Below are 27,588 nucleotides of genomic sequence, written 5' to 3' on the forward strand. Positions count from 1 at the left end.
ATTCTCCTACTTCACTCAAATTACAGTAGTTCACATTTTGTTTCTGTTATTGTAGTGGAATCGTGTTTTTTCTCTTGCTTTAGTTGCATTCTTTTCCTTGATTATGCAACTTGTGTTGGGTGATCCTCACTCTTCAGTTTAGTTTTTTACCTTTCAAACAAGCAAAGCAACTGAACTTGACCATCTGCCAAGCAAACAACACACACCAAAAAGGGCAGAACAAAGCCTAACACATTTGGTTAGCTAAGAAGAGGTAAATGTGAGCTAGATCCGGTATCCTGTCAATTCTATCCCAATTTATTAGGCTAACACATTTGGTTAGCTAAGAAGTGGTAAATTAACTTTAGGTATATGCATGAACACAGATGAACTGCTCCATTTGAGGACTTGAGCTTTTTGGTGATTTAAAAGACCCTATAATCCTGGGTTAACCGTTATATGATGAAGGTAGGATTAATGGTGCATCTTTAGTGCCTAGATTGTGTAAAATTTTGCAAGCTTTTGATGTGAAAAGTGTACATCTTACAATGAGAGGTTGGAAATACGCAAAGGTTAAAACATCCCCGGTTGATCAAAAAACGCGTAGAGCATCTTTTTAATCTTAAATACTATGAACACAGATGAAGCCTATTAGCTAGATCTGGCATCATGTCAGTTCAATCCTAATTTACTGTATTAGGCTAACACATTAGGTTTCAGCTAAGTGGTAAATTAACCTTAGGTATATGCATGAACACAGATGAAGTGCTCCATTTGAGGATTTGAGCTCTTTGGTGATTTGAAAACACCCTATAATCCTGGGTTTAATTCATTAAGCTTTCTCTGATAGGCTTTGTGTCTCTGTCTATGAGTCTCTTTTTCATCTCTTCTCTAAGCCTTTCTACAAGAGACACGAGGTGTGACAACTATAGTGACAAATTCCTAGAAGTGATCCTTGACATGTCCTGAGAGGAGACTCAAATGTAATGAAGTTAGAAAAGAAGAGGGTCTCTACTCTCTCTTGTCCTCCTCATCTTCTCCAATAAACACATGGTGATCTGCTGAACTTGATAGCTTCCCTTCCTTTCTTTCTAGCTTGCCTGCCAAATCAATGCCGGCCACCTTGACTCAGGTTCCACTAGTGAGCGAGATAGCCTCCTCATCAAAACCATCCACAGTCTCTTCGGAGTATGCATATCTGCAAAACCCCATATGGCCATGTTGAATCAAAACTCGGTGAATGCAATAAGAGGAGGCAGGGATTTAGAGCACATACCCTGTAGGATTATGAGATGGAGCCCAAAGATCACATATTACTACCAATAGTAAGTATGCAAGCAAAACCCAGAATGCTGAGATGATCCAGGCTCTTCGCCACAGTTTGCTCAATGGATCACTTGCATTGAAATACAACTGAACAGATAGAAAACCAGAAGGTTAGTATCAAAGACATCCATAAGTTCTATGCCTCTGGACGTACAACAGGAGACAGAGAACGTTTGTATCTAATGAAATGTAGATACTTAGATGGTAACAAAAAGAGAGTAATTAGAGTTGGGCATCCTTGCTGAACAGGAACGACTTGCCAGATGGGTGGAAGTAGAAGAAATGAACAAAAGGTAAAAGAAAACCAACCTCATATCCGATCCAAGCGACAGATAGCAACACTGATACTGCAAGGGAATCGGTAAACTTCCGGTAGAGCTCAAGTTTGGCCATGCTTCTTCGAATCTGTTAACTCAGTTGACTAATGTCATATTCACTTGGTTCCATCGAACTAAAAAAACGCCTCACATTCAAGAGCTAATGAATCATTCTATCGATGAAATAGACACAATATACATCTATCTTCCCCAGTTAACATTATCAAGTTCTCATTGAAATAGAGGGTAACCTCTAAAAGACATCACAGTTTTTTCCAGAGGAGGCAGCAAAAATGCAGTATATGGATACAATTTTGTAATGTACTGAATAATAGTGCCTCTGATGCAGACATCAAAGATAAAATATGTCAATTCCTAGTTTCCTACTATATATTAGATATGTGAATGTAGATCGAGCCAAACAGAAAGATGTAACAAGATAAAGTGAGGTTACCTGAAGCTTCTCCAAAGTTTTAGACAATGCTGAAAAGATCCAAAGAATAAAAGAGAGGCATCCAATAGAGCAACCGGTAGCACCAGAAAGAGCCTTATTTTTCCAGATTGAAACTGTTTCGCTTACATACACAAACCTATATGGACCTCATATTGATCAAACATGGTTACACTACGAAACTCCAATATAGTAGCCTCGAGTACCATGCATTATATCCCTGTAAGTGCCATAGAGAACATGAATGCACCATCGAAATCGGCTTTTCAGCCTGCATTGCATGCCATCATATGTGAAACACTGGAGCCAATCAGTGAATGCCGCATTGCAAATTCGATCTCTTGATATTCCGACACAACCAGTTCATTGAAACTTAAAAGAGTACAATTCTTCAACATCCAAACTACTATGAACAAGGATTAAAACCCTACTTTCTTTTTCCCTAAACAAAACATATTATGAATATCAGTTACGAATTCGGTTCGTAAACAAAAGGAAAGGGCAGCTTTGATCTACCTCATAAAGGACTTGCCAAGTTGCCATCAATGGTCTTGTCTTCAGAAGCGAGCTTGTCATTGTGTGAGTGAAGTTTGGAAGCATACAGACCCTCGCTTCCGCCATGGAAGAAAAATGAATTGGAACGAAGAATAAAGGTTTCGTGTTGGTATTCATGGATCGAAGCACCCACCAAGGTATTTAAGTACACTGGCATCCAAATTATTATGAACCCATTTGAATGAAGATCAAACCTGATGCTACCTCTGTGAGCCATGTTTGTCTCTATCTCTGTGTCACTTTCTCTGATGAGATCAGATAATGTGATTGAGGACTACTTCACGATTTTAAGACGCTGCAAGAGTCCGTTTTACCAAACTAGCTAATATTATACAAGGAAGTTTCATAATATCACGTACTATGCTACTTAGGATAATCTTTATCTTTCTAATTTTCTCTTACTCCAAAAATTACCTAATTATATCCTAGATCTAAGATTACAGTTCCTCTTTTAGCCTTTTACCTACATCGTGACGTTGAGATTAGCTCTATTTTTAGTGTTTCTTGAATCAATTATTATGACCAAAAATACACTTTCATCGTGTATCAATGTTATCTTTCCTTACATTTTGAAGAAGAAATGTCAAAATTTTCATTCAAATGGCCGAATACGATATTGCATGAGATATACACACGCTAGATTAAGCACGAGGAAGCTATTAAAGAAACCCTGATTGAGAGTCATCGTACCATGACTAGAAATATCAAATTAGCATGAAATCATAACTAACCAGTAAGTGGATTCTGCAATCAATCGTTCAAACATTAAGATAAAATTTCCATGGGGCCGATTGCTTGGAGAACGCAAAAAACTCTTCGGCAAGGTAAACCTTCAGAAACTCCACAATAGTGTTTTGATAGTGTAGTCATTTGCATACTTGTTCAAGTTCCCCTATATGGTTGTTGATCAATGTTTTCGCTTTTTTTGCTTATTATCCAGAAAAGATTTCACAAGGTTACAACTCTCTTCCAGCTAATAATAAAGGCACATGGCTTATCTTAAGAGCCGTCCGAATATCATCATACCAAGCAATGGCTAGAGGCATTGCCCTTCATATATGTTCGATGCCTTTGTAGTTGAAACTTGAAAGGGGTCGACATTTTGTTATGGACATATGAAACTCCATCTCTGTTGACACCGGCCAACCCAGAAGGTGGCAGAAGTACAGTATTGTTCCGTTTGAAAGGAAAAAAACAAAAAGGGTAGTATGTACGCATCCATTATGATACCAAATCTAAAGTACTTAATCAAGTCACCATAATCGTTGTTTTACCCTTTCGATCTTCTCAGCACGAACAGAACATTCCCCAAATTACAACAGCTAGGGTGCTCCTGGTGCATCTCTTCTTCTGCTACTTCAACTTTCAGTTGGCCATAATGTTTCAGAGAAATGAAGCTCCAAGCATAGGAGACGATCTTCACATGGTTCCGATAACATCCACCAGTTGGGTAATTGTCGGACCCTCCTCCTAGATCCAAAAAGATTATGTTATCACCAAGTTTATCCATGAAAAATATGCCATCTTTCCATTCACAACAACTTTGGGCATTATACTCATCAGCGACTAATCGAGGCCACGGTCCATACCCCGTGGTTTCATCACGGATGCTTATGGAGGAGTCTGGTGCAGATGCCCGCTCTTTGGTAGCATAGTTTTTATACACCCAAATATAAATAGACATGTTCTCTAATGAAGCGTAAACAATAGCCATGGATCCTCTCCAAGTAAGTAAGTGGTGTTAAAGAAGAGAGATCTCATATCTAAAATGTGACAAATAATATACAACTTATAAGTGATGGATAATACTCAATTGTACCGAGATCTTTTGAGATTAAAACTCAACACCTTAAGGTGGTTAAGTTGGGACAATATCGGTACATTGGTGATCCACAAATCACGTTTGTCCATGTGTAACATGATATCAGAGTGGGTCTCTCTCCAATTACTTTTCCTAACTGTATGGGGATTCCCCAAGCATGTTGGACCCAAATTTGGGTTTATCGAATTCCATACTAAGTGTCCGCAGTGGTCTTGGACTATAGTACCAATTTCCGATGTGGAAATTGGACTGAACATGCCCAAATTTGGGTTTATCGAATTTCATACCAAGTGTTCGCAGTGGGTCTTGGACTTTAGTGCTAATTTCCGAAATAGAAATTGGAAATTGGACTAAACAAATTACACATGCAGACCTAAAAATTAGGTTATCCGTGAGGGGAGTGTTGAAAAGAAGATATCTCACATCTGAAATGTGACAAATAATATACAACTTATAAGTAAATAGATAATACTCAATTATACCGAGACCATTTTAAGATTAAAATTCAACACCATAAAAGTAGTTAAATTGAGACAATATCGGTACCTTGGTGATCAACGGGTCACGCTTGTCCATGTGCAACAAGTTGATGTAAGGAAAAAGTATTGAGTTGGGATGGGGAGTCTTTTTGTGAAGTCGAAAGATGTGATCTGCCAGAATTCTTCACCATCACTCAACCAATTCATATCTCCATTTATACACATTTTGTTCGCCTACATAGCAAGGAGGCAAAGAGGGTATCTCATTCCATGAGTTTGTGCCCGGCCAACACAAGAACTTGAGCCTCTAGGTAGTCTTCTTCATAGTTTGAAGAAACACAAATAATTTTGGTTATAGTATCAAATCCCATGCCGTATGAGCGGTAAAAACGATTCTCTTGAGGAGAAGAGTTATTTTCTGGTAGCTTAAGAACTTCTCCGCGTAGAGGATTGGACAAGATGCATGGATGTTCTCCAGACTCTTCATAGAAGAACAACAAGTTGTAGTAGCAAAAATCAAAGAGGTACGTATTTCACTGAAGATGGTTTTGAGGAGGCAAAAATCTATAAGGCGTGCTTGTTTCCATCGCTGTCAAGGCATTGCCTGCATATTAATACGACCAAGAGGGACCGATCTCGTAAGAGATGTTAGTTGAACTGGTGCTTCTGCAAATGCCTTTCTAGTAATAAGTAGGTTAACAAAGATGGGATCATTTTTTAACAAGTTCTTAGAGACACACCGTAGGAATTGAAGCAAAGTGTTTTCAGTGGCAGTCTCATAAGGATGTCGTAGATCATTGTTGCACATGGACAAACGTGGCATGTGGATCACCAATGTATCGATATTGTCTCAACTTAACCACATTTTAGGTGTTGGATTTTAATTTCAAAAGACTTTAGTACAACTATGCATTATCTATCCACTTATAAGTTGTATATTATATTTCAGATGTGAAATCTCTCATCTTCAACACTACCCTTCACGTGCAACCTAATTTTTAGGTTATCGTGTGTAATTTGTTTGATTCAATTTCCACATCGGAAATCGGTATGTGATTTGCTCCAATTCCCATTTCAAAAATTGGCACTATAGTCTAAGGCTCATTGCGGATACTTGGTATGGAATTCGATGAACCCAAATTTGGGCCTAGTATGCTTGGGAAATCCTCATACTGTTAGGAGAAGTAATTAGAGAGGGACCCTGTCACATACCGAATTGGAATATGGCCAATATATTAAGATTAAAAGGAGATTAACAAGCAAACAAAGCAATTAAGTTTCGCTCGAACACTTAGTAACGTGAACAAGTGAATAAAATTTTTTGACAAGTCAAATGCGTTCACGAATTAAAATACTAACTCTTTATATTTTTCGCGAAAATAAATGAAGTTATACAACAAAAATGCGGAAGGTAGCGTTAAGTGTCACCGGCCCAAAAATAGTTAACATAGTTGACAACCCAAATGAGTAAATAAATTAATGTGGCAACAAAACAAATAATCAACCTCAGGAAACCTTACTCGAAAACATTGTTAATAAACATAAGAATGAGATGCATGAAGGAGAACACGCTTGTTAACTCTCAAATGAGGCTTCTAGCTCCACAAGTAACAAATAAACCTGCAAGAAAACTAAAGTAGGGGTGAGCATCGTCCTCGCTTGCCCAATAGGGGTCATCCCACCCATGAGGCTTGAAAACCAAAATCGAGTAAGGATAAGTTTTATAAAACATTGAGAGCGATTTTGAGTACTGAGGGTAAAACCATTTAATTAAAAACAATGTAAGTTTGGGAAATATCATGCTAAAACATTTTGGGCGCGCCAAAGGTAGGGTAAGGCAAATTCAACTACAAGCAATGCTCAACCGATCCTAGCGACTAAATAATCGAGGCCAACTACACGTCTGTTATAATAACAGAGTAGCGAGAGTGTCCATTTAAATGTAATGCCCTCAATAGTATAGAAAACAATGGATCTAAAAAAAATAAAGCATTGCCCCTTTGGAGGTTCACGATCATCGACAACATATGATTACCTAGAATACTAGGGTCTCGTCACTCTCAAGTCAACACACGCGAGGATTCACTACTTACCATATCTTAAAATCGTGCCTAGTCTCGGGTTTTCACAACACTTAATGCATCATAAATCATTTAACTGAGAACTAGACTATACAATTATAATCGGTCAAATACAACATAGGAGGGTTAGCTCCCCTACCTAGATGCCAAATCCATCATATAGTTGTTGCTACTACTCCAAGTCTCTGAATGATCCTTATAACATCAAGTTTGAGTTCATGAGGTATAAAAGAGTCAACAACAAAGTCATATATTGAAAATAAGTTGACTCGATCATTTTGTCTAGTTTGACCAAGAAAGTCAAATGTTGACTTTTCATTGACCAAGTATTTCTTGGGTTGACCAAGAGTTGATTAAGTTGACCAACTAATTTCCGACTAATTCTCGAATGACTCAAGAATAGTGTAACTTTAATTATCGAATGATATTAAGCACGTGTTAAACATACTCTGAATCGTTTCGATGATTTTCTTATATTACCGACCTTTTGCTGAGTTAAATGAGTTTTTTAATTCTCGAACCGGACGAGAATTGGAACTACTATTACTGGTTGTAACTAAACATTACATTAATCGTCGTTATTTTAAATAAATTGGTTGTTCCTAAATTACCTTCAGTTAAAATAAAACCTTTAAAATTATTTAGTAAATAGTAAAAATGTAACTCATGATAAAACCGTAAAACAATAATGTCCAATAGTAAAACTGTAACTTTCTGCTAAGGGCATAATAGTAATTTCATGTCACGGTAAAACAATAAAAGTAAATGGTAAAAACCAATATTTTCACCCTTAGCTCTCTGATTCGGAACTGCTGCCTTACCCATACTTGTTGCTACTGTCCCAAATGCCTTAACCAAGCTCGTCGGAGTTTGGGTTTATTGGCAGAAGCAAATTAGAGAAAGAGGAATAAAGAGATTAAGTTCTAATAATCAAGAAGAAAGAAGGCCGGAAGTTTAAGAGAAAGACTGGGCTTACCAAATAAATGTGTACGGACTCGCCGATGCTCTTGGAATCGCCAAAAGGAGGAAGCTCAAAGGCAGAGCACGGTGGCAATGAAGAACATGGAAAGAAAGCCTAAGTTAGTCCCTGAATTTGAGAAACTGAAGAAAGAAACTGAGTTGGGTATTCAAGGAATCAATTAAGCTTACCAAAGAGAGGATTAGAAGACCAATCGAAGTTGAAGGAATCGCCGGAAATTCATCGAAGGCATCTCATTGCCTCTATCTTCAATTTAGGCAAATCGTGGATGTTTGGATGATCAATGGGTCTAGAATTAAAGAGAAAAGAGAGGCGATTGTGATGGTGGTGATGCGTGTAGCCGGTTCGCCAAGACGGTGGCAGTGTAGGAGGCGTCAAAGGTGGAGTTGGTGTAGAGAGAGAGAGAGAGAGACTGTGTTGTCGGAAAGAAGGAAGTGGCAAAGAAAAAAATAAAGAACTTGGATCTGGATCTTGGGCTCGGATCAACAAAAGAATTGGGGTTTTTGTACAAAGCCTATAAACCAAACCAAAAAAATGAAATTCTATTTTCAGAAAAACGTTTGAAACCAAAGAAATTTTAGAAAAAAATCATAAAAACAAAACCGAGTATTCCAATCAAAAAAAACAAAACAAAACCGAGTATCGAAAAAATATTTCGAAGACATTTCCGAGCTCGTGACTTCATGTAGTTTAATAACGACGTATTAAATTACATACTTGACATTTACGCTAAATGTCGATTAATTAGTCCTAATATATCGGTAATTGAGATTATAATTCTCGGGTATTACATACTCGTTCTGATACCATGTTGCACAAGGACAAGTGTGACTCGTGGATCATTAATGTACTGATATTGTCCTAATTTAACCACTTTGAAGGTGTTGAGTTTTAATCTCAAAATGACTCGATATAATTAACATAATATATCCACTTATAAGTTATATATTATTTATCACATTTGACATGTGTAATCTCTCATTTTCAACAAACATGATATCAATGGGTAGATCAATCAACTCTGTCTTCTTCGTGTAAACAGGTCTTCCCCGGCCAATCTGTTGGTCCAGGCCGTTGTAGGTACTGAAAGATACGATTCCCTTCATATATAACCCCTCTTTTATGGTTGCCTACTTTTACTAGTGGAGTTGGGAAAGTGAAGGACGGCTACTAAACGGGAATTTCTTTAATCATACCAGAAAGAAAAAGGAAAGAGTCTGGATTCCTTTTCTCATAGGGAAATTTGAACCTGCAACATTAATATTTAAACCTTTTTTTTAAATAGAAATCAGTCATAAGTAATAAATCACATGATATGACGCTGAAATTTGTTCCTGCCATGTTCCGCAGTACAATGTAAACATGAAATCCTACAAAATATAGTTTGGAGATAATCCTTGAACTAAAACCCAAGAGTGAAAACTACAAGCACATGAGGAAGCCCCCTTCAAGATCGCAACAGTACCTAGGTATTATTTACTCAGGGCCATTTTTATATGTCATACATTACTGTTCAAACCCAAAACCGTAGGCTATTTTTGTTTTTTTGTTACAAAGGGGACGTAAAAGGTCCAGTAAAAAAACATATTAAATATTAAAACAGGCTCTTGTGCGTCTACATTTAGCAACACTTGCCAGATCGTCTAAAAAAGCCTGCGCAGCATGTGCAGGGGGATCAACAAACTCAATCAGTCTCAATTCATGAGAAATACTTTTTTTTTTCAAGGCATCATCAAATATGTTACACTCTCTAAAAATATGAGAGAGCTTCACATTCTGTAGTGCGGAAATCATATAAGCACAACTAGCAAGTAGAGACCCAAGAGGATGTGTATAAGTGTTATCCCTTTATATAAGTTGGATAAGAATGGCAGAGTCAGACTAAACTTCCACATTTCCACTGTAATGTTTGACAATGAGTTTCAGACAAAAAAATAAACCCCAAGTCTCGGCATTTAAAATCTCTCCAATCCCAAATTCATTTGAAAACAATGAATCCAATGCTCATGCTGATCTCTTAGGTTATTTTTATTTGGTGTATTGGGGAATATATAGTCCAGAAAAAATCTCTCATGTTGCTAGACTTTGACTAGCTTGCAAGTTGCAACTAGTATAAAGCCTGAGAAGACCCTCCATATTTAAGGAGGCATATCAAATGTTTGTGGGAGTGATAGTGAGGGACTTTCTATATATACGTATATATAGGCTATTTAAAAAGGGTTGGACACTTTCTTATGGGCACATGTACGTACATTTCTCCTCGTTTACCAAATCAAAGGGTATTATATTGATCTCTAACTAGATCTGTCGTGAAGTTTGTAATACCCTGTGTATTTTAAAAGGTAAATTTATATATATGCACAAATGTAAATGATATTAAAATTCATATCAAGACGGGTTAAGTGAGATTCATTAAGAAACATATTTAAGCTCACTAAATAATAAAAATGTCTTATGATACTATTAAATCGGTCACGAGGTGGAAATATCTCATTTAATATGCTCGATTACAAAATTGGTGACACTACACGTTTGCTCTTTTTTTTGTGACTTGACCGGTTAATGTTCGATTCTTATCAAGTAGTTGATATCATTTACAAGTTTAGCAAAAAAAAAAATCAACCATGATCTGAACCGTTAGATTCTTAACAAGATCCGGCTGTTGGAATAAGTTATATATATACATGTGCTATGGATCAGTCGTTGGAGGGGGAGCTTCGGGTTTGGAAAGAATCCCTTACACCACCTCACCGACCTCCACCACCTTACAACGGTGCACACAGTTCAACCGACGGAGGCCCCAAAACCCACCTCGTTCAATTCTTATTACTTGAATTACAGTTTGAAAAAAAAAAAAAAGATAATGTATGGGATCTTGACGAATCCGGGTTTTTGAACTCCTACGAAGCTCTTTAATCCTTTCCTCGTTGTCGACCTTGTCTTCTGACAAGTAATTCAATCTCAGGTGATATGGGAATCAAGGGGGAGTGCAAAAGATGGTATGGGTAATTTGTTCATCTCTTCATAAACGGTTTGCCTAATTCCATTTATATCACCCTTTATTTGGATTATTATCGGATAATTTGGATATGGAGTGTTACAAAGTTTGAGTTTTATTTTTTGGTATCTAATTGAGTAAAACAAGAAGTCTTCTAGTGATGAAAAGAAAATAAAACCCTCTGATATAATGTTGCTAAGGAGGATTCTTTATAGGAGATTGTTTACTAAATTAGCTAATTAACTTTGTTTACTAACCCCTTTAGTTGTCTAATGTTCTTTCATGAAAATAACTAAAGGGTTCAGAGGAAATCCATCTATATTTTCATGGAATCTTGACCATGATGATTGAGGAGCATCCATTCTCCATCACATAAACAGTGACCAATAGTCCTTAAAAAAAGTGACCAATAGTCAGAGTGCCCTAGACGTTGGGCAAGGGTTTTCAAAGACAGTTGTTGAGTAACATATACCTTTTTGATCCGATGTGTTAATACAATGACATTTTCTCAATTTTTTTATAATACATGCATTATATGCTTCAAAGCTATTTTAAAAGGAGTCCAAACGAAATTAGCTTCAATGAATTGAATATATTGAAGAAGCTAGCTATCAGGTCTTCTTCTAGACCAAAGTAAAGGAAAGAATGGTTGAAACCCTCAAGTAGACCATGACTAAGTCATATACGCATAGTCGCATACTTCCCAGTTTCAAATAATCTTTTGTGTACCGTGTAAAAGAAACATAAATACTTTGAACATATACTTTTCCTCAACCTTTTTTTCTCTTTCTATTAATGGGCACCAGCACAGAAGCATCACCACAGCACACATTAGTTACCCTTTTAAATTTCACCACAACATTTTCAAAAATACGACAAGCCAAACCAAGCAAACCATGAATACCATTAGTGAAACCGCTTCGTTAATTCAGCAAGGTTGCAATTTGGCTAGAGACCTGGAATCAAACCTTTCCAACTTATTGGCAAAACAACCTGAAACTGTTTCCAAATCCTTGGACCAAATCATGAGGGCTTTCAGTGCAGCTAAAGAGAGACTGCAGAGTAGTACTAGTAGTGCTGCACAACAAGACCCTATGAGTTCATACGTTCATGTCGTGCAGCAGCAGCAGCAGATTGATGCGTGCTTGCAGGAATGGCTGAGGTGTAACTACACACAGGCAATGGAGGATCGTTACATCCAAACGCAGCGCTTCACAGCCGAAAAGAGTAGTGCTGCTACTCCATCCGATATAAAGGATTCTGGAGCTGACAAACTTCAAGGCCAAATCCATCAGGCAATGGATCATGTTGCAACAGTAGTTTCTCATGAAATCAATGCGGTTTCGTCCTCACAAAGCAGATCACGAAGAAGGTAAATATTGTATATTTAATTATATTTAGAGCTATATTAATATCGTAGCTTAATAGTTAATTACTTTAATTTGGCGGATCAAGAGAACGAACGGTTTGGGTAAATTGCGAAGAAGAATTGAGGAAAATGCTGGGAAGTAGGTTAGCGTTACGATGTTGCTTCTGAGAATTGAGATAACGACTTTTAACAAAGAGCGCGAGCATTTTCTACGTTCACATGTCTTTCACTGTACAAGACGAGCTAGCTCGTAAATTGCTTAGCATCTTCATGTCGATCAATCATTTGTCCATGTAATTGTGTTCTTACATTCATCTACTTACTAGAGCGCAAGCATTTTCTCCGTTCGATTCATATGTCTTTTCACTGTACAAGACGAGCTAGCTTGTAAACTGCTTAGCAAGTTCATGTGTGCATGCAATTGTATCGCATCTGTATCCATGTCCAAGTGTCGGCCGGATAATTAATGTGGATTAATTAGTGTTCTTACATTCATGATTCATCTAATTACTTGAATATGTAGGAGGGATCATGGGGAAATTCGTAAATTGACCGTGCCGGCACCTCATTTTGGGAATACTGAAATCCCGCCAGAGGATGGCTTCACTTGGCGAAAATACGGCCAGAAGGAGATCATGGGAAGTACGTTCCCAAGGTACGTAATTCAATTTTTAATAGAGATATGCGTATCTATGACTTAATAAATTGTAATTGAATAATCGGTAAAATTAAAGCAAACAGGCTTAGGGTTTAGGGTTAATTTGTTTCTACATTTTTAATTACGAAGAACTTTTCTGGGTTTTACCAGGAAATCTATATGCATGTAGTAGTTAATTAATTAGAATCATTATCTAGGGAACTAAGCTAACAAATATTTGATTCAGGTTGGTGAGTGTCACATTATTCCTGCTAGCTTTTACCTTGCGAAAAAATTCCAAGTGTTGACCAGAAATGGACTAGGTCATCAGTATCGATCAATTAGTTTTGACTGGAACATAATTAACAAAAATGATCTTTAATTCCCATGATCTTAATAAGCTGCTGGCCACCCTTAATTGGTAAATGCGCAGACTCTTGTCCACAGTGAGCATTGACTTAAGAATGTTCTATTGGTCAAATGACAATGTCTACCTCAATATCATAGTCATTACGTATTCTTAAATCTTAGTCTAAGGCTTCAATTGGGTTACAGCTAACGTATAGTTGATCAATGGATGCATATTGATCTTTAAGTTTCTTTACTTCGGCAATTATCCAAGTTTGATGCGTGTCTCTCAGTTTTATACGTACATGTCTCTAAGTTATTTACTCGTAATCATAGCTATAAAAAGTGTAGTAAAATTTTACTACTTTGAATTCATTGAATGAATGAACTAGCTATATAATCTTTTTCATTGAATTCAGGGGCTACTATAGGTGTACCCATCAAAAATTATACAATTGCCCAGCCAAGAAGCAAGTTCAGAGGCTTGATAATGATCCCTTAACATATGAAGTAATGTACAGAGGTGACCATACATGTCATATGTCGTCCACTGCACCCTCAATTCTACCACTATCTGATCAAATTAAGGAAGAGACTATGATCGAAGGTCATTCAGCAACCACTCAATCCTTAGGAACATGGCTCTCCATGGACTTCAATGCGAGAGGTGGAGGAAGCAGCGGCGGCGGCCACAGTGATGATGATAGGTTAGGTACGACGTCGATCACGACGACCACGCGTTATGGGAAAGATGTTGAGTTTCCGGTGGTGGATTTGGCTGATGCAATGTTTAACTCAGGGAGTAGCAGCAGTAATAGTATGGACTTCATGTTCACTTCGTCTATGGACAGTAAATGGGAGTCCGGCGACAAGAAAAATTGACTGCATGCATGGGGCTGCCAGGTGAAGAATTACACAGATGTTCCTTGAGGTGCTTCTTATTACAATTAATTGATCTAAATTTGTGAAACAAATCGAAATGTTAGCTAAAGCTTGGTAGGTATTTGTAATCGATCTGATATATTCTTTAATAGTTTACTTGACAACTTATTATCACTATGACAATCAATCTTAATTTCTTTGTACACAACAATAATTAGTTCTTTTGTATCATGAACGTATACTTTTCTATACATATAACCTTCAATTTTTGAAACAAAATTAAGAAATTTGGAATATTCATGTTGCAGCTAGTCCTTTCCGATTCATTATAGAGTTTATAATGTACACTTGTAGAGGGATCTAATCTTTAAGTAATATGACCAACTAATTACTGTAATTTAATCACTTAGGCACACCAATTTGACCCGGCTCAGCTACTTTGAGTAGAGATATGTCAGCTGCGCTACTAATCAACTTGGACGTACTTAATTGAGTTATTAATTAGGAAATAGAGCCAAAAGATGCAGACGAGGTTCGTAATGGACTGAATTGATTGGCTGATTTGCAGTTCAGCGTTACCTATATAAAATGCTTGATTGCATCCTCTTAGTGTTTGAAGGAAAAATACTTAATAATATGAATGTTTCTCGGAGAAACAGTGAAGTTGATTTTGTAATTCATAAGATGTCATCAACTTGATTATGTATGTCAATTACCATCTTTTGATACCTTTCGACAACCCCATATAAACACAAGTTAGTTAATTGGTTAATTAGCACACTATTGACATTAGTATTTTTCATTCAATCCAATACGAAACTCATCAGTTAATGTAGCACGTACCTTTACTTAGCTAGCGACTCATTACTTTCTAATTAAAGGCATTGTTGGTTTAAACCATTGCTTCTAATATGAATCTATTAATGATCAGTTGTGGGTCATTGAAGATACGGTGCCTAACACACTAAGAAATTTAGTGCTATTTGGATATTCTTTTCAAATATAATGATGCAATTTAGCTACAACATCAAAAGCGACATGATATATTAACAACCCAACATAGCTGGCTTAGCTAATTCGATTCATTACTAGCCAAGGGCCTAAGTAAAAACAACTTCATCAAAATCAAACTTCTCGAAACTAATAGACTTCTCCAACTCCAAGTCCATGTCCAAGTACTCCATACTCGACATCACAGTAGTCTCAGGGAACCCAAAATCCATCTCCGGCCACATATTACTTGTATTATTAAGGTTGTCCGTTAGATCACTCGACGTCGTCCCCTCCTTGCACTCTTCTTTCTTCACCGGAATGAAGGGTATCATCGACGATGAGATAGAAGGATAACCACCATGATCGCCATTATGTTCTTTCTCATTGCAAATCGCAGTGGTCGATCCAGATTCTGAGCTAACAGTAGCTCTAGGAGGAGCATGAGAACCCATGATAATCTGTGGAGCCCCGATTATGTTTTTGCACGTGTGTTTTCCAATGTAGGTGGTATTGTACAGTTTTGGGGTGTCTTGGCATTGTTGGACTTGCTTGGTTGCCTGGCAACCTTGATCATACTTGCGGGTACATCTGAAGTAAGCCCTGCCAACCAATTTCAATCAGATAATGTTAGATTCGCAACGCAATATAACATTTTATTTGAATATAATTACAAATGACAAAAAAATAAATAAATTAGAAACTAGATATATTCAATCTCAATCTTAAGAGCGAAAATCAATTATATAATCATAAATCGACTAAATACATATCAATCATATGTTACAATTAGACACGTAATTAAATTTACACGACTTTATTTCGTTTTCAGTACTAACATTATCATAATCATACTGGGGTATTTCAAACTATGGTTTGGAATTACAGATATCACGTACATATGCTATCAAGTTAGAACGAAGCTAAATTTTATCGTGAGTGTGGTATATCAATTATCAATTATCAAGTAGGGTTCGGAATTACAAACATCAAATGTTATCAAGTTGTTTAATTTCTTTCTCTGGTGAAACTTCACATGGTAGAAATACTCCTCTCTTTCTTTAATTAGAAACCAACTAATTGTTTTGGCTACAACTATTGATTCTACAGTTGTTGATCCAATAATTGCTGGTCCATCTCATTAAAAGTTGATTATGAACCCAACCCTTCCAACTCGATGTTGGGGGGACCCTCCAATTCTTTATCTCAACTACCTCCCTATGTGATTGTACTCTACTAGTGAAGGAAGCCTAAAGGCTAAAAAGCAAAAGGCAGAGTCTATTTTTGATTAAACATTTATTGATGAAGAAAGCACAAACCTTGGATATGGAGCATTGAGGATTTCCTTCTGGCCATATTTCCTCCAAGCCTGACCATCATCAACTGTGGATGAAACCATTGTCCATGACTCTGAGTTCTTTCTGCAAATCAAGAACATGATGAAACAAACAAGTTAGGTACAGAATGATCGATGACCTTGTTATAGTACAGGAGATAACACGTATAGCTGACCTTGATCTGTAATTACATACACAGGATAGCTAAAGAAACAGTACGTGATTTTACCTTCGCTTGTAGCAACCTCTCCGATCCTTCAAACCCGGCTTCTTCTTGCTTTCGCCGGAATCTTCAGAGTTCCGGTCACCGCAATGCGAATGTTCCACATGAGACTGCTCCGCTTTAACAATCTCACCGCCTCCGCAGCCAGTAGTACCGGAGTGATGGTCATCACCACCACACAGCTTAGATGACTCGTTCAGAACAGATAGACTCTGAGTGAAAGACGTAACTATCTCCATCACAAGCTCCTCCTTCTGACGCGAAGTCGAACCATCCTCGCCGCCGTTGTTGAGCAGGGAGTGAAGCTCCCTCGCCCTCTTCTGGCCGTGAACTAGCTGGTTCACAATGATCCTCCTGTGATCGGCCGGCAGTGCTTCAAGCCAAGTTGTAGCCATATATGCTTGAAGGGTACTCTGGTACCTCTCTTTTTTGGAGTAGTTTTTGGGTGGGAATCTGAAATGGTTCTGGGTTGCTTTTATGAGGGTAATCCCTGAAGGGTTTGAAAACGAAATGAGATCAGGCAGGAAGGTGAGGAGTATCTCTATGGAAGAAGAGAGGAAGGAGCAAAATCCCTTGCGATATTATTTAAATTGAAAATGGAGGAGAGAAAATTCCACTTAATTGCTTACAAGGGCTTCAGTGACGTTTTTGGCTGATGCGTGGCCTACGCCATTGTAGGGTAACTAGGGTTCTCTTTCATTCATGGAAGGATGCACATCCTTTAGTTCATCTCGATCATTCCTGTCTAGCTTTTATGTGCTTTCAACGTGTTTTTGGAAAATTATGAGATATCTCTTATTAAGTTATTCAGCATGCATGGTAATTATGTGTTTCTTTTTAACAAGGTGGGTAAAATATGAATAGAAGAATACATACTTCTTTCATTCATTAAAATTGCAAAAAGTGGTAGTTGCTTTCCGACTTAACTCTTTGATTAGATTATTGATTGATAATCGAGTAAACATAGAAATCAAAGTTTTGTTTTTGTATTTACCCTAATAGTCTTTCGCTTGTTGTAAATTCAATCTGGTTGTGAATTTGTTTTCTGGTAAGCACCGAAATAAAATGTTTTTGATTTTTTGAATAAGACGTAGCAATCTTCAACTTTAAAGAAAAGTTCGTATAACTTTAATAAATCAGTGATTTAATCACAAATCTTTTTGCAACCATCTTTCTTTATATATGGACGATCATAAATCTGCTTACTGTCTTATTTTCATTGGCCGTGCGTATTATCCTGTTTGCAAATGGATATAGATATAGTTTAAGAGAAACAAATTCTATGCACTTTTCATATTTCCAGTGTTTGGATCCGTCCATTATGAATATAACACATATTTTCCACTATTAAATTATTTCACATGTTTCCTCTTTTACCCTTATTTTTCACGCTCTCTCTCTCTCTCGGTTGTCTTTTCTCTTTGTATATATATCTCTCTCTCTATCTCTCTGAAACCCACTCACTATCTCATTCCAACTGGGATTGATTTGCTTCTCATCCAATTCAATCTATTAGATAACAGAGTTGCACCACCGTCGACCACAACAAACAAAAGAAAACGCATACCCGATGTCACCCCATGTCCTTATATACCCTTAGTCAAGCTGCTTCCACCACGACCCTTGTCACACACTCAATAATCTCGTCGGAATCAAGAAACACTTATGGCGAAAACACAGAAACCACCCAAAGAAACGAGAGAAAATGATAAAAAAAAGTATAAGTGTAAAACCGACATAAAATATTAATTTATCATAAGATCACATTTCACGTGTAAACACATCATTAATATTACGGGGCCCCAATGGAGCACCAAAACTCCCATAGTTTAAGTTATCTTTTATACTGCACAAGAGCCATCATGGTTTATAAAACTGGTTATGATCCCTTTTTTGTTTTTTTTCAAGAGTACATAATTGAATAGTATTACAGTTATTTAAACAAGGGAAGAAACCAGTGGTTGCCCAACAAACTATGTACTCTAAGATTCATGAATCTACCATAAATTGGGTTATCTAATATCGCATTATGGATCCCCATTGACCCAGCAATTTGCATTGTACTTTTTATGTTACTTAAAGAGAGGAGGCAATGAAGAGAGGAGGCAATGATTAATCCAGTTGCAATAATCGAGCCATAGATAGTACGTTGATGACTCATATAAAATATGGTCGATTACTTGATTTATCGCAACCAAGCTCACCAGCTTGTACGGCCATCGGTTTTAAATTCAGCCACCCTTAATTTACATAATAGAAAACAAATTGTACGGATCAACTTGAAGTTCGCATCAAAATGAACTAGCAAATTACGTTGACATCATTACAGTTTTACACATCCTTAATTCCTGTCAATGAAAACAATCGGATAAACGAGAGTGAGAGTGAGAGTGAGAGTGAGAGTGACTACGTACCGTGAGTACCATAACTTATCACGACGTAAATAGATTAGTTGGCTTTACTTTTGACCACTACCCGCCAAAACTACGCTACATTGATTCTTCTAAATGTAAATTCTAACATTATTATACGACAGCGACACTGTATAAATTGGTTTAGCCTCGTCGGCTAAAGCAATGACCACCCGACACGTGGTCCCGCCAGATTCCCGGAGACATAATAGTAAATTACTCCAATAACCCCTCAACTTCCACGCAGCGCCGGTACAGACCATCACTCTCCCTGAGAATGCTATCGTCACCCTCACCCCCTTCCCTAAACCCTAACCCTAGATTTCACCCCAACTCTTCAATCTCCGATTCAAGCCCCAATCTTCGCCGCCTTCAACTCTTCTTCAATCCAATTCCAAACCCAGTTGGGATTTCTCACTGGAACCCTCGAAGTATGACACTTTCTAGATGCTTATCCGGGTCAACCAACCCGGTACCCATTTCGAGCTTACCCGAATCCGATTCGGGTTCGAATGTTCTGGTAGTGGTCTCTGTTAGGACCAACATTCTATAAACCCTATATTATCTTGGGCTGGTGTATTTATTTACTTATTAGCTGGTTATTGGACCCGGGTCGGGTCTTTTGCTAAATGGATACCAAACTAGGGTTGGGGTATGAACAACTATATAAGGCATTTAGACTCTATTGTAAGGGGGGGAATGAAATGAATATCATGTTTATCTAATTTATTGTTTGTATTTCCTTTAATTTCTTTCATTACCTAGTTTCATGGATTATGATCCTATTATCTGGTATCAGAGACCTTCGATCCATATGGGCGAAGTGTTTCCAGCCCCTGATTATCCCTCCCACCCACCGCAACTTCCACCGCCGTGGCGAGAGTTGTTTGATAGTGTTACTGGCCGCTACTACTACTGGAACACTGAGACGAATCAAACTCAGTTTGAAAAACCTGGGGTTCCATCACAGCCTCCCTATCCATCAGCCTCTCCAGATATGTTTTCTCAACCACCTCGTACCCTCTCCGCATGTCCAACCTTCCATCCCAAATCTGAGATACATGCCAAGAGTATTCCTCTAGATGCACAAGCACAGCTCATGGTTGCTCTTCAACACTTACGAAACGAAATGCACGAAATATTCAGGGAGGAGGAACGTCGGGATCAGGAGAGCCGCTTGAAGATCTTGAAGAAGCGTCGCCCGCTTTGGGAAATGACCTCAAAATTTCCCCGCCCTACCCCTACCCACCACAGTACTGATTCTCCTACAATTACCAAACCCACAGCTCAAGTTGCTTCGGCTTCTCCATCTCCACCGACCCCCACTGCCTCTGAGGACTCCATTCAATCACACCATCAGCCATGCCCCCACCCTATCCAACCAATTTCTCTCCATGGCAAACCACTTAAGGCTTCCGGCAGTCGAACCGCCATGGCAGCAAAAATCAGAGCTTTCAAAAAGGGCCGACAATCGGAGCTGTTACGTGGTGCGGGTATATCCTGGAGGTTCTCGATTCGCAACAAGCACCAAATTAGGGTCGTGAAGGCAAAGAACGGGGATGTCTTCCCTGATTTTATGAAGGAACTCTGTCCGCTTGGTGCGAGTCCACAGATTCTGACCGATACGTCGAACTTGTTGGCGACAAACCCATCTCTTTCACCCCTGATTTCCGAGCACCAAGAGATAAGCCGCACCTTGGAGAACCCCAAAAGCGACATCACTGTAGTTTCCAAGGGCACTACTACCGCCGCAGTCATCATTAGCGCTACTTTGCTCAACTCCGAACTCATAAGCCTCACGCCGGCCAACTGTGAGGTCGCAGTTGACGTCGCTCCGTTTGTTGAGGACACTATGGATGTTAGCAACGAAACCGCTTCACTCATGAATGCACTCGTCGACAACAATACCGACAGCACCGCCAATCACCAGTCTCCATCTCAAATTGGAGGAGTGCCTTCGGTGAGTTTAAATTCAGTCGAGACCCCAATATCAGGTGTTATCGCACCAATGGAGTGTTATCCATCATCTGCCCTTGAAATTTGTGGTAGCTTGTCACCTTCTTCACTTGATTCTGTCATTGTTGAAAAGCATGAAACTGCGAAGGAATCTGACGGGTTTTCGGTTGTTACACTGGATTGGAGGTATCACAAGCCCGTTAACTTGTTTGTAATGTTCAAATCAATCCCTCTTGGAGGTGAAGAAATTATGTCTGTTGTGTATCCATCGTATTTTACAATTCAGCATATGCAAGAGGTAGAACATCATGGTCATGTTGGGTTGTTTGGTGATAGAGTTGGTACATGTACCAATGAGGTTATTCTTGGAGTCACTAGTGCCGTGTGTATCAATTCTGTGGCAAGTGCTATATCAGCAATGTCTGCGACCATGTTTGGTCTCTATCCTATAATTGGGCAGCATGTAACTATGCAGGGCTTATACAAACAAGAGGGTGATCTGGTGTATCAATTTTGCAAGTTGGGTAACTTTGATCCGACCGGCTGGGCATTGTCTTGTGTTATCACTCCTTGTCATGGTTCCATGATTATTGGTAATGCTTTTCGCTATGAAGCAATTGATATAGCAAATTTGTTTGTTGGTGACACCAATAAAAAAATGGAGGTGAGTTCTGTCATGGTACCAATATGGTTAGTTGCCTTTACAAGTAAGAGGAATGCTAAGCAGCTAGACTCTATTGTTTGCACACGGGTCAAGTTTGATGCTGAGAGGGTGATATGTCTTGTTGCTGCAATCATTCTTCTCGTGTATGAAAAGTTGACTGGAGTACCCAAATATTATCATTATAGGATTTATAGCTCCTCAGTACCCTTACTTGGTGTTAAGTATGTGAAAGTGTTGCATCCCCAAAAGTTGTGCCCATTACATCTGGATTGGAGCATTGCCCTTTTGCTAGACATATATTCTGTTTGCTATGATACTCATTTTGTGATTACGATGGGGCTTGTAATGGAATATATTGATCTCCACTTTGAAGGTGAAAAGAATGCTAGCAAGCTTCATGCCTTGTCTCGGTGGTCTCTACATCATAAGGTATTGGTTCTTATGTCTACATTGCAAGTTCCTTGGTGTTGTCCGGACTTGGTTCACTCATTGGTTTCATTAGTATGGTCGTTGTTTGAATTTTCTAAGTATGCAACACACATGACCATTGAATTTGGGCATCAATTCAATATTTGTCATTTTGGTATCAGCAATATTATGGCACCTTATGAAGTAGCAACATCACAAGTGAGTCATGCCTCTGCCTTTTGGATTTTTAGACTTGGTGCACCTTTGCCTACATATGGTCATTTTGAGGTGATGCATTTTCCAAAAGAGTTTCTTGCTTTCTGGTGCTCTTGTTTTAAGGGTACCATTAGTTCCAAGAGGAGAGTCAATGTTTTTGTCGGTAAAATCTGCAACCACATGTTACAGCCTCAACTGTGCATTTGCATAGTTACAGCAGAATTTACCAAATGGAACGTATTTGTGATTGTTCTACTGAAAATTGAGTTGCCCCATCAATGTCATGAGGTGCTGTCAAGACCATTATATGGTGCTACTTCTCTTCTGTGTTCTTCTTTGGATATTGCTGTTTTTCGGTTCACCATGTTCAATTGTTTTCATCCTTGCCTTTGGGTTATTAATGTCCAAGCTATTGCAAAGTCAGATGTGAGTGCCTACAAAACACTGAATAGTTGGCGATTTGTTGTTTTTATCCTTAAAGAGACAAATTGCATGAGAGTAATTGATTGTTTGCTCTCATCAATATCCACACCAGTTTATGTGAGAACTGCAAGATCATGGGCATCTTGGATTTACCACTGTGCAGTACATGGGGAGACGACTGGTCTCTTCATTTTGTTTGGTTGTTGGCTCATTGAATGTGTTTTGCTGCAAGAAAGCCCTTGTCTACCAATAACTTGCAACCAAATAGTTTCGTTACGTAAGTTCAATTGTGCATTCCACGGTGAAAAAGATGCTCTTTGTCCTACTAGTGTATCGAACTTCAGAAATAAAGAAGGCTTGAGGAATTTTTCTATTTTGCACAATGCATCTGCTTGGCAATCACGTTCTCAATCTCAGGTGGGTGTTCGTATGTGTGCATTACTGCTTGCTTGTGCCTTCCTATCCTATATGTCTCTCTTGAAGCACATAGTGGCGTTCTGTTGGCATTACATGCCACATAATGAGATGATCATCCTCTCTATTTGGACTAGAAAGCCATTGTCCGGTGTTATGGCCTCGTTCAAAACTGCCGCAGCATTTCTCACTTCTGTGGGATATTTTGGCGCTACTAAAGTTGGCAGTCTTTAGTTTTCTGAGCGTATGAGCAGCACCACTTCAGCTACTTGCATGTTTGCTTTCATTGATGCCATCAACCAAGTTCTAATTTCTCAAGCTTGAGGACAAGCTTGTTTTCAAGGGGGGGAGGACTTGTTAGGACCAACATTCTATAAACCCTATATTATCTTGGGCTGGTGTATTTATTTACTTATTAGCTGGTTATTGGACCCGGGTCGGGTCTTTTGCTAAATGGATACCAAACTAGGGTTGGGGTATGAACAACTATATAAGGCATTTAGACTCTATTGTAAGGGGGGGAATGAAATGAATATCATGTTTATCTAATTTATTGTTTGTATTTCCTTTAATTTCTTTCATTACCTAGTTTCATGGATTATGATCCTATTAGTCTCCTTCTACAAGTTCGCTGATTTTGCTGACTGTGCTCGTTTAAGGCAACCATTGAAGCAGCTCTGCGAGGATTTGGTACCCTATCTTTCATTATCAGTTCTTCATTTACTTAATCTTAGTTTGTGAAATTGAGCTATTGGATTTCATTAACTTGAGATTTATGTGGTGTTTTAAGTCTTAAGGTGTTAAAGTTTGAATCTTTATGCTTCATATCATGAACTAGTACTATGGAATATATTTGTTGATTGATATATTAACCATGCTGTTTTAGTAATCGTATTATGTGATGGGTTAAAATGCACTATATGTGCTGTTTGAATCTGTTTTTCAGTTTTTCACTATCAGCTCGTCATTTACTTAATTTAGTTTGTGAAATTGAGCTATATAATTCCATTAGCTTCAGATTTATGTAGTGGTTTAAGTCTTAAGGTTTTAAAGTTTGTATCTTTATGCATTGTGGGTGGGGGTTTGGAATTGCTTCTTATTATGAACTAGTGCTGTGGAATTTATTTGGCTGATTGGTATTTGATTAAGGCTGTTTTAGCTTTTGCATTCTGTGATGGGTTATAATGCAGTCTATGTCTGTAGTTTGTAGCTCACTAAGCTGATCGCGTTCAGCGCGTTTCAGGTGGTATCATACTTGCGCCGGAAGGGATCATGGCATCATATGCGGGAGCAGGGAGTCGGTGGAGAAAGTTATTGAGTTCATTCAAAGTGATGACCGGTTAAGGGGGCTAAGAAGATTGGATTCGCCTGTGAGTCCGGAGGATGAAGCTATTCATCATGGACACAGTAGTAGTTCTCCTCTGGCTGCAGGGGAAGATGCGCCCTTTCGGTGGGATCATGTGAGGGTCAAGTTGAAGGAGGTATTTGTTAGTTGATGATACAAACTTTCGTTGTGGGGGTACATTTTGTACTTGTTTCTTTAGTGGTGTGCTAATTTTCTCATGAAACACGCTTCCACAGATTGTTACTCTTGGCATGCCTGCTGTATCACCTACCAAAAAGGTCGGGAAGTATGTGAGTCCAAGGGAAAGGAATGTACTATTAGTGATACACAGATACGGTAAGTAACATCTCTGCTTTTCTTATTGCCGGGTTATCTTGGATGCGATAAACTTTCCTTAATTTTTTGACTAATCATGCCTCTTTGCTTTTGAGTTGCGTTCTTCTGAACAATCTGTATTCTTTTATGAACCCAAAAAAGCTGTATTGGCTAGCTCTGCTAAAGGTATGTGAAAAGATAACCCTAGTGACTTGTTTATATACTAAACAACTTGTGCTTACAACAACTTGACATTGACACCCTAGTAATTAAGAGTCTGTATTTAGCTTTGTTGAAAGGTGGCTAGCTTTCCTAAAGGTATGTGAAAAGATAACCCTAGTGACTTGTTTACATACTAAACAACTTGTGCTTACAACAACTTGACATTGACATTGACACCCTAGTAATTAAGAGTCTGTATTTTTTTTTTGGTATAAATGAGGCCATTAGCTCAAACAAAAAAAAACAACAAAGAAACTAGTCAGAGCTACAAGCCATAAACGCTACAAGCCATAAACTCTCTAGTTCTAGAAAAACCAACAATGTCATCCAGTAGAGCATCAAAAACTAGCGTAGGAGGATCATGTAAGATACATATTCCTCTATCATTAGAGGTGTTATGCTTAGCAAGGATATCAACTAACATATTCCTCTCTCTGTGGACATGTTTCACATTAATAAAGTCAAAAACACACATCAAGCTCATGCTGTTTATTATCAAGGTCCCAAGAGGATGCAAATCAATATTATCGTGTTGAAGAAGATTGATAAGAGTCTGTATTTAACTTTGTTGAAAGGTGACTTTCCTTGTAATTTCTCCAATGTTATGTCATTTCATATAAATAATTAAAATTTAATGTTTTATTCCAAGGCAGAACTTTCCACAGATCTGTATGAAGTTTGTTTTATCTACACTTGACGTTGAATTAAAGGGAGTTAATACAATGCGTCTAGAAGCACAGTTACTAGAGGCATGTACTAAACTATAGCATCTCATCTATGACACTTGCACACATCCAGGTTGTAATTGATGTGCGCAATGACTATGAAACTAGAATTGGAAAGTTTAAAGGAGCAGTTGATCCGTGTACAAAAGTGTTCTGGGAGTTCCCTTCTTGGGTGGAGGGCCAGTTCCAATCTTCTGAACCTGAGAATGGGCATACGGAACCAAATGCCAACATTTCAGATGGAAGCACCAAAAATCAACCAGAGATTTCAGAACCAAAAACTCCACCTCGTGTTGCAATGTACTGTACTGGGGGCATTAGATGTGAGAAAGCTTAGGTTTATCATCTAGAAGGTGGGATTTTAAAATATCTTGAGGAAGTTCCACAGAAAGAGAGTGTGGGGGGAGGGAGAGTGTTTTGTCTTTGATAAGAGTCTCCGTCGAGCATGGTTTAGTACAAGGAAGCCACAAGTTATGCTATGGGTGTAAGCAGCCAGTCAGTGATGCTGATATGGAGACCCCTCATTGGGAATACGGGGTTTCCTGTCCCTATTGCTACTCGTCAAAGTCTATCGAAGAGAAGGAAAGGGCAAGAGCTCGACAGAGGCAATTTGAGACATGGGGAATCACCGGTGGTCCAGACAAGGGCCGTGAACCAGATGCTAGCAAGTAGAACCAAACTACTCAATTATTTGAAAGTGGAATGTTGTGCCAAGACTTGAGTTATCAATATCATCAACTGGGGACGTTTGCATTTGTTTTTTACCAGGATTTCTTGAGACAGAGGCAATTTGAGACATGGGGAATCATGCGGTCCAGACAAGGGCCGTGAACCAGATGCTAGCAAGCAGAACCAAATTACTCAATTGTCCAATTCAATTTAAGATGGGATTTGAAAGTGGAATCTTGTGCCAAGACTTGAGTTATCAATATCATCAACTGGGGACGTTTGCATGTGTTTTTGACCAGGATTTTTTTCCAGTAAAGCTTAATGATTTGTCAAGACTGCGAGAACTTCTATTTTGGTTCCACTTATATGTCTGCATTAAATTCCAAACTATGATGATCAAATTGGTATGTTTGTGAACCAATAGCCACTCTCCATTGTCTTACAACAACACCATCACTTCACTTCCATACAATTTCACACTTCATTTTCCTTGCTTCACTTCACTTTCATTCCATTTCACACTTCATTTCCTCGACACTTGCTACTTGAGAAATTTTGATAACTAACCAAGTTTTGCTCATTGAATTGATTTTTGACCTTGTTTTGTAATATAGTTGAGATATAACCATCTTATAAGGTGAAAAATCAATTATACCCCTATAACTCCCTTTATCCGAAAAATCTGAAAACTTTTGAGGAAACATCTAATCATATGCAGTGTGCAGTAATATCATGAGCACAATTCAAACTTGCTGGGCAGTGAGCATCAGTACGTCTCTTAAAATATACAAGGGGGACAATTGAACAAGAGCGATAAGAATACATTTTATATAGTATGTGTCTGAATTAATTGCGGATTAAAATTTAAATATAACTATTTTTCACCATGTATAGTTTTGGAATATGGATTTATACATTCAAAAGTAAGTAATTCAAAACCAAGTTTAGCTAAAACTAAATCGTATTCTACCTAATTTCAAAATGCATCCTCCTCTTGAAGTTTGTTTTAGCCAAGTATTGTCACTGGACCTACAACTCAATCATCTA

At 38.3% G+C, this 27,588-nt stretch overlaps 4 protein-coding genes across 4 annotated transcripts; 2 read left to right on the forward strand and 2 right to left on the reverse strand.

Moving 5' to 3' along the window:
* Positions 1–899: 899 nt before the first annotated feature.
* LOC126801709 (uncharacterized) lies at positions 900–2,177 on the reverse strand. Its single transcript, XM_050529150.1, has 3 exons — positions 1,615–2,177; positions 1,256–1,392; positions 900–1,177 (listed from the first exon to the last, which is right to left on the reverse strand). The coding sequence occupies exons 1-3, from the start codon at positions 1,696–1,698 to the stop codon at positions 1,108–1,110; spliced, it is 291 nt and encodes a 96-aa protein (XP_050385107.1). The 5' UTR covers positions 1,699–2,177; the 3' UTR covers positions 900–1,107.
* Positions 2,178–4,340: 2,163 nt separating this feature from the next.
* On the forward strand, positions 4,341–14,464 carry LOC126803781 (WRKY transcription factor 55). Its single transcript, XM_050531520.1, has 4 exons — positions 4,341–4,355; positions 11,794–12,359; positions 12,880–13,011; positions 13,761–14,464. The coding sequence occupies exons 1-4, from the start codon at positions 4,341–4,343 to the stop codon at positions 14,221–14,223; spliced, it is 1,176 nt and encodes a 391-aa protein (XP_050387477.1). The 3' UTR covers positions 14,224–14,464.
* A 707-nt stretch (positions 14,465–15,171) lies between these two features.
* LOC126801702 (WRKY DNA-binding transcription factor 70) lies at positions 15,172–17,297 on the reverse strand. Its single transcript, XM_050529138.1, has 3 exons — positions 16,780–17,297; positions 16,533–16,634; positions 15,172–15,816 (listed from the first exon to the last, which is right to left on the reverse strand). The coding sequence occupies exons 1-3, from the start codon at positions 17,166–17,168 to the stop codon at positions 15,324–15,326; spliced, it is 984 nt and encodes a 327-aa protein (XP_050385095.1). The 5' UTR covers positions 17,169–17,297; the 3' UTR covers positions 15,172–15,323.
* LOC126803783 (rhodanese-like domain-containing protein 7) lies at positions 17,284–26,956 on the forward strand. Its single transcript, XM_050531521.1, is given in 9 exon segments — positions 17,284–17,301; positions 19,432–19,690; positions 23,855–23,955; positions 24,499–24,535; positions 24,538–24,746; positions 24,847–24,930; positions 25,946–26,268; positions 26,270–26,299; positions 26,301–26,956. Coding segments are annotated over 9 exon segments (1,305 nt in total). The 3' UTR covers positions 26,545–26,956.
* The last annotated feature ends 632 nt before the right edge of the window (positions 26,957–27,588 follow it).

This window comes from Argentina anserina, chromosome 7, assembly GCF_933775445.1.
Source record: "Argentina anserina chromosome 7, drPotAnse1.1, whole genome shotgun sequence".
In the NCBI taxonomy this organism is placed as follows: Eukaryota; Viridiplantae; Streptophyta; class Magnoliopsida; order Rosales; family Rosaceae; genus Argentina; species Argentina anserina.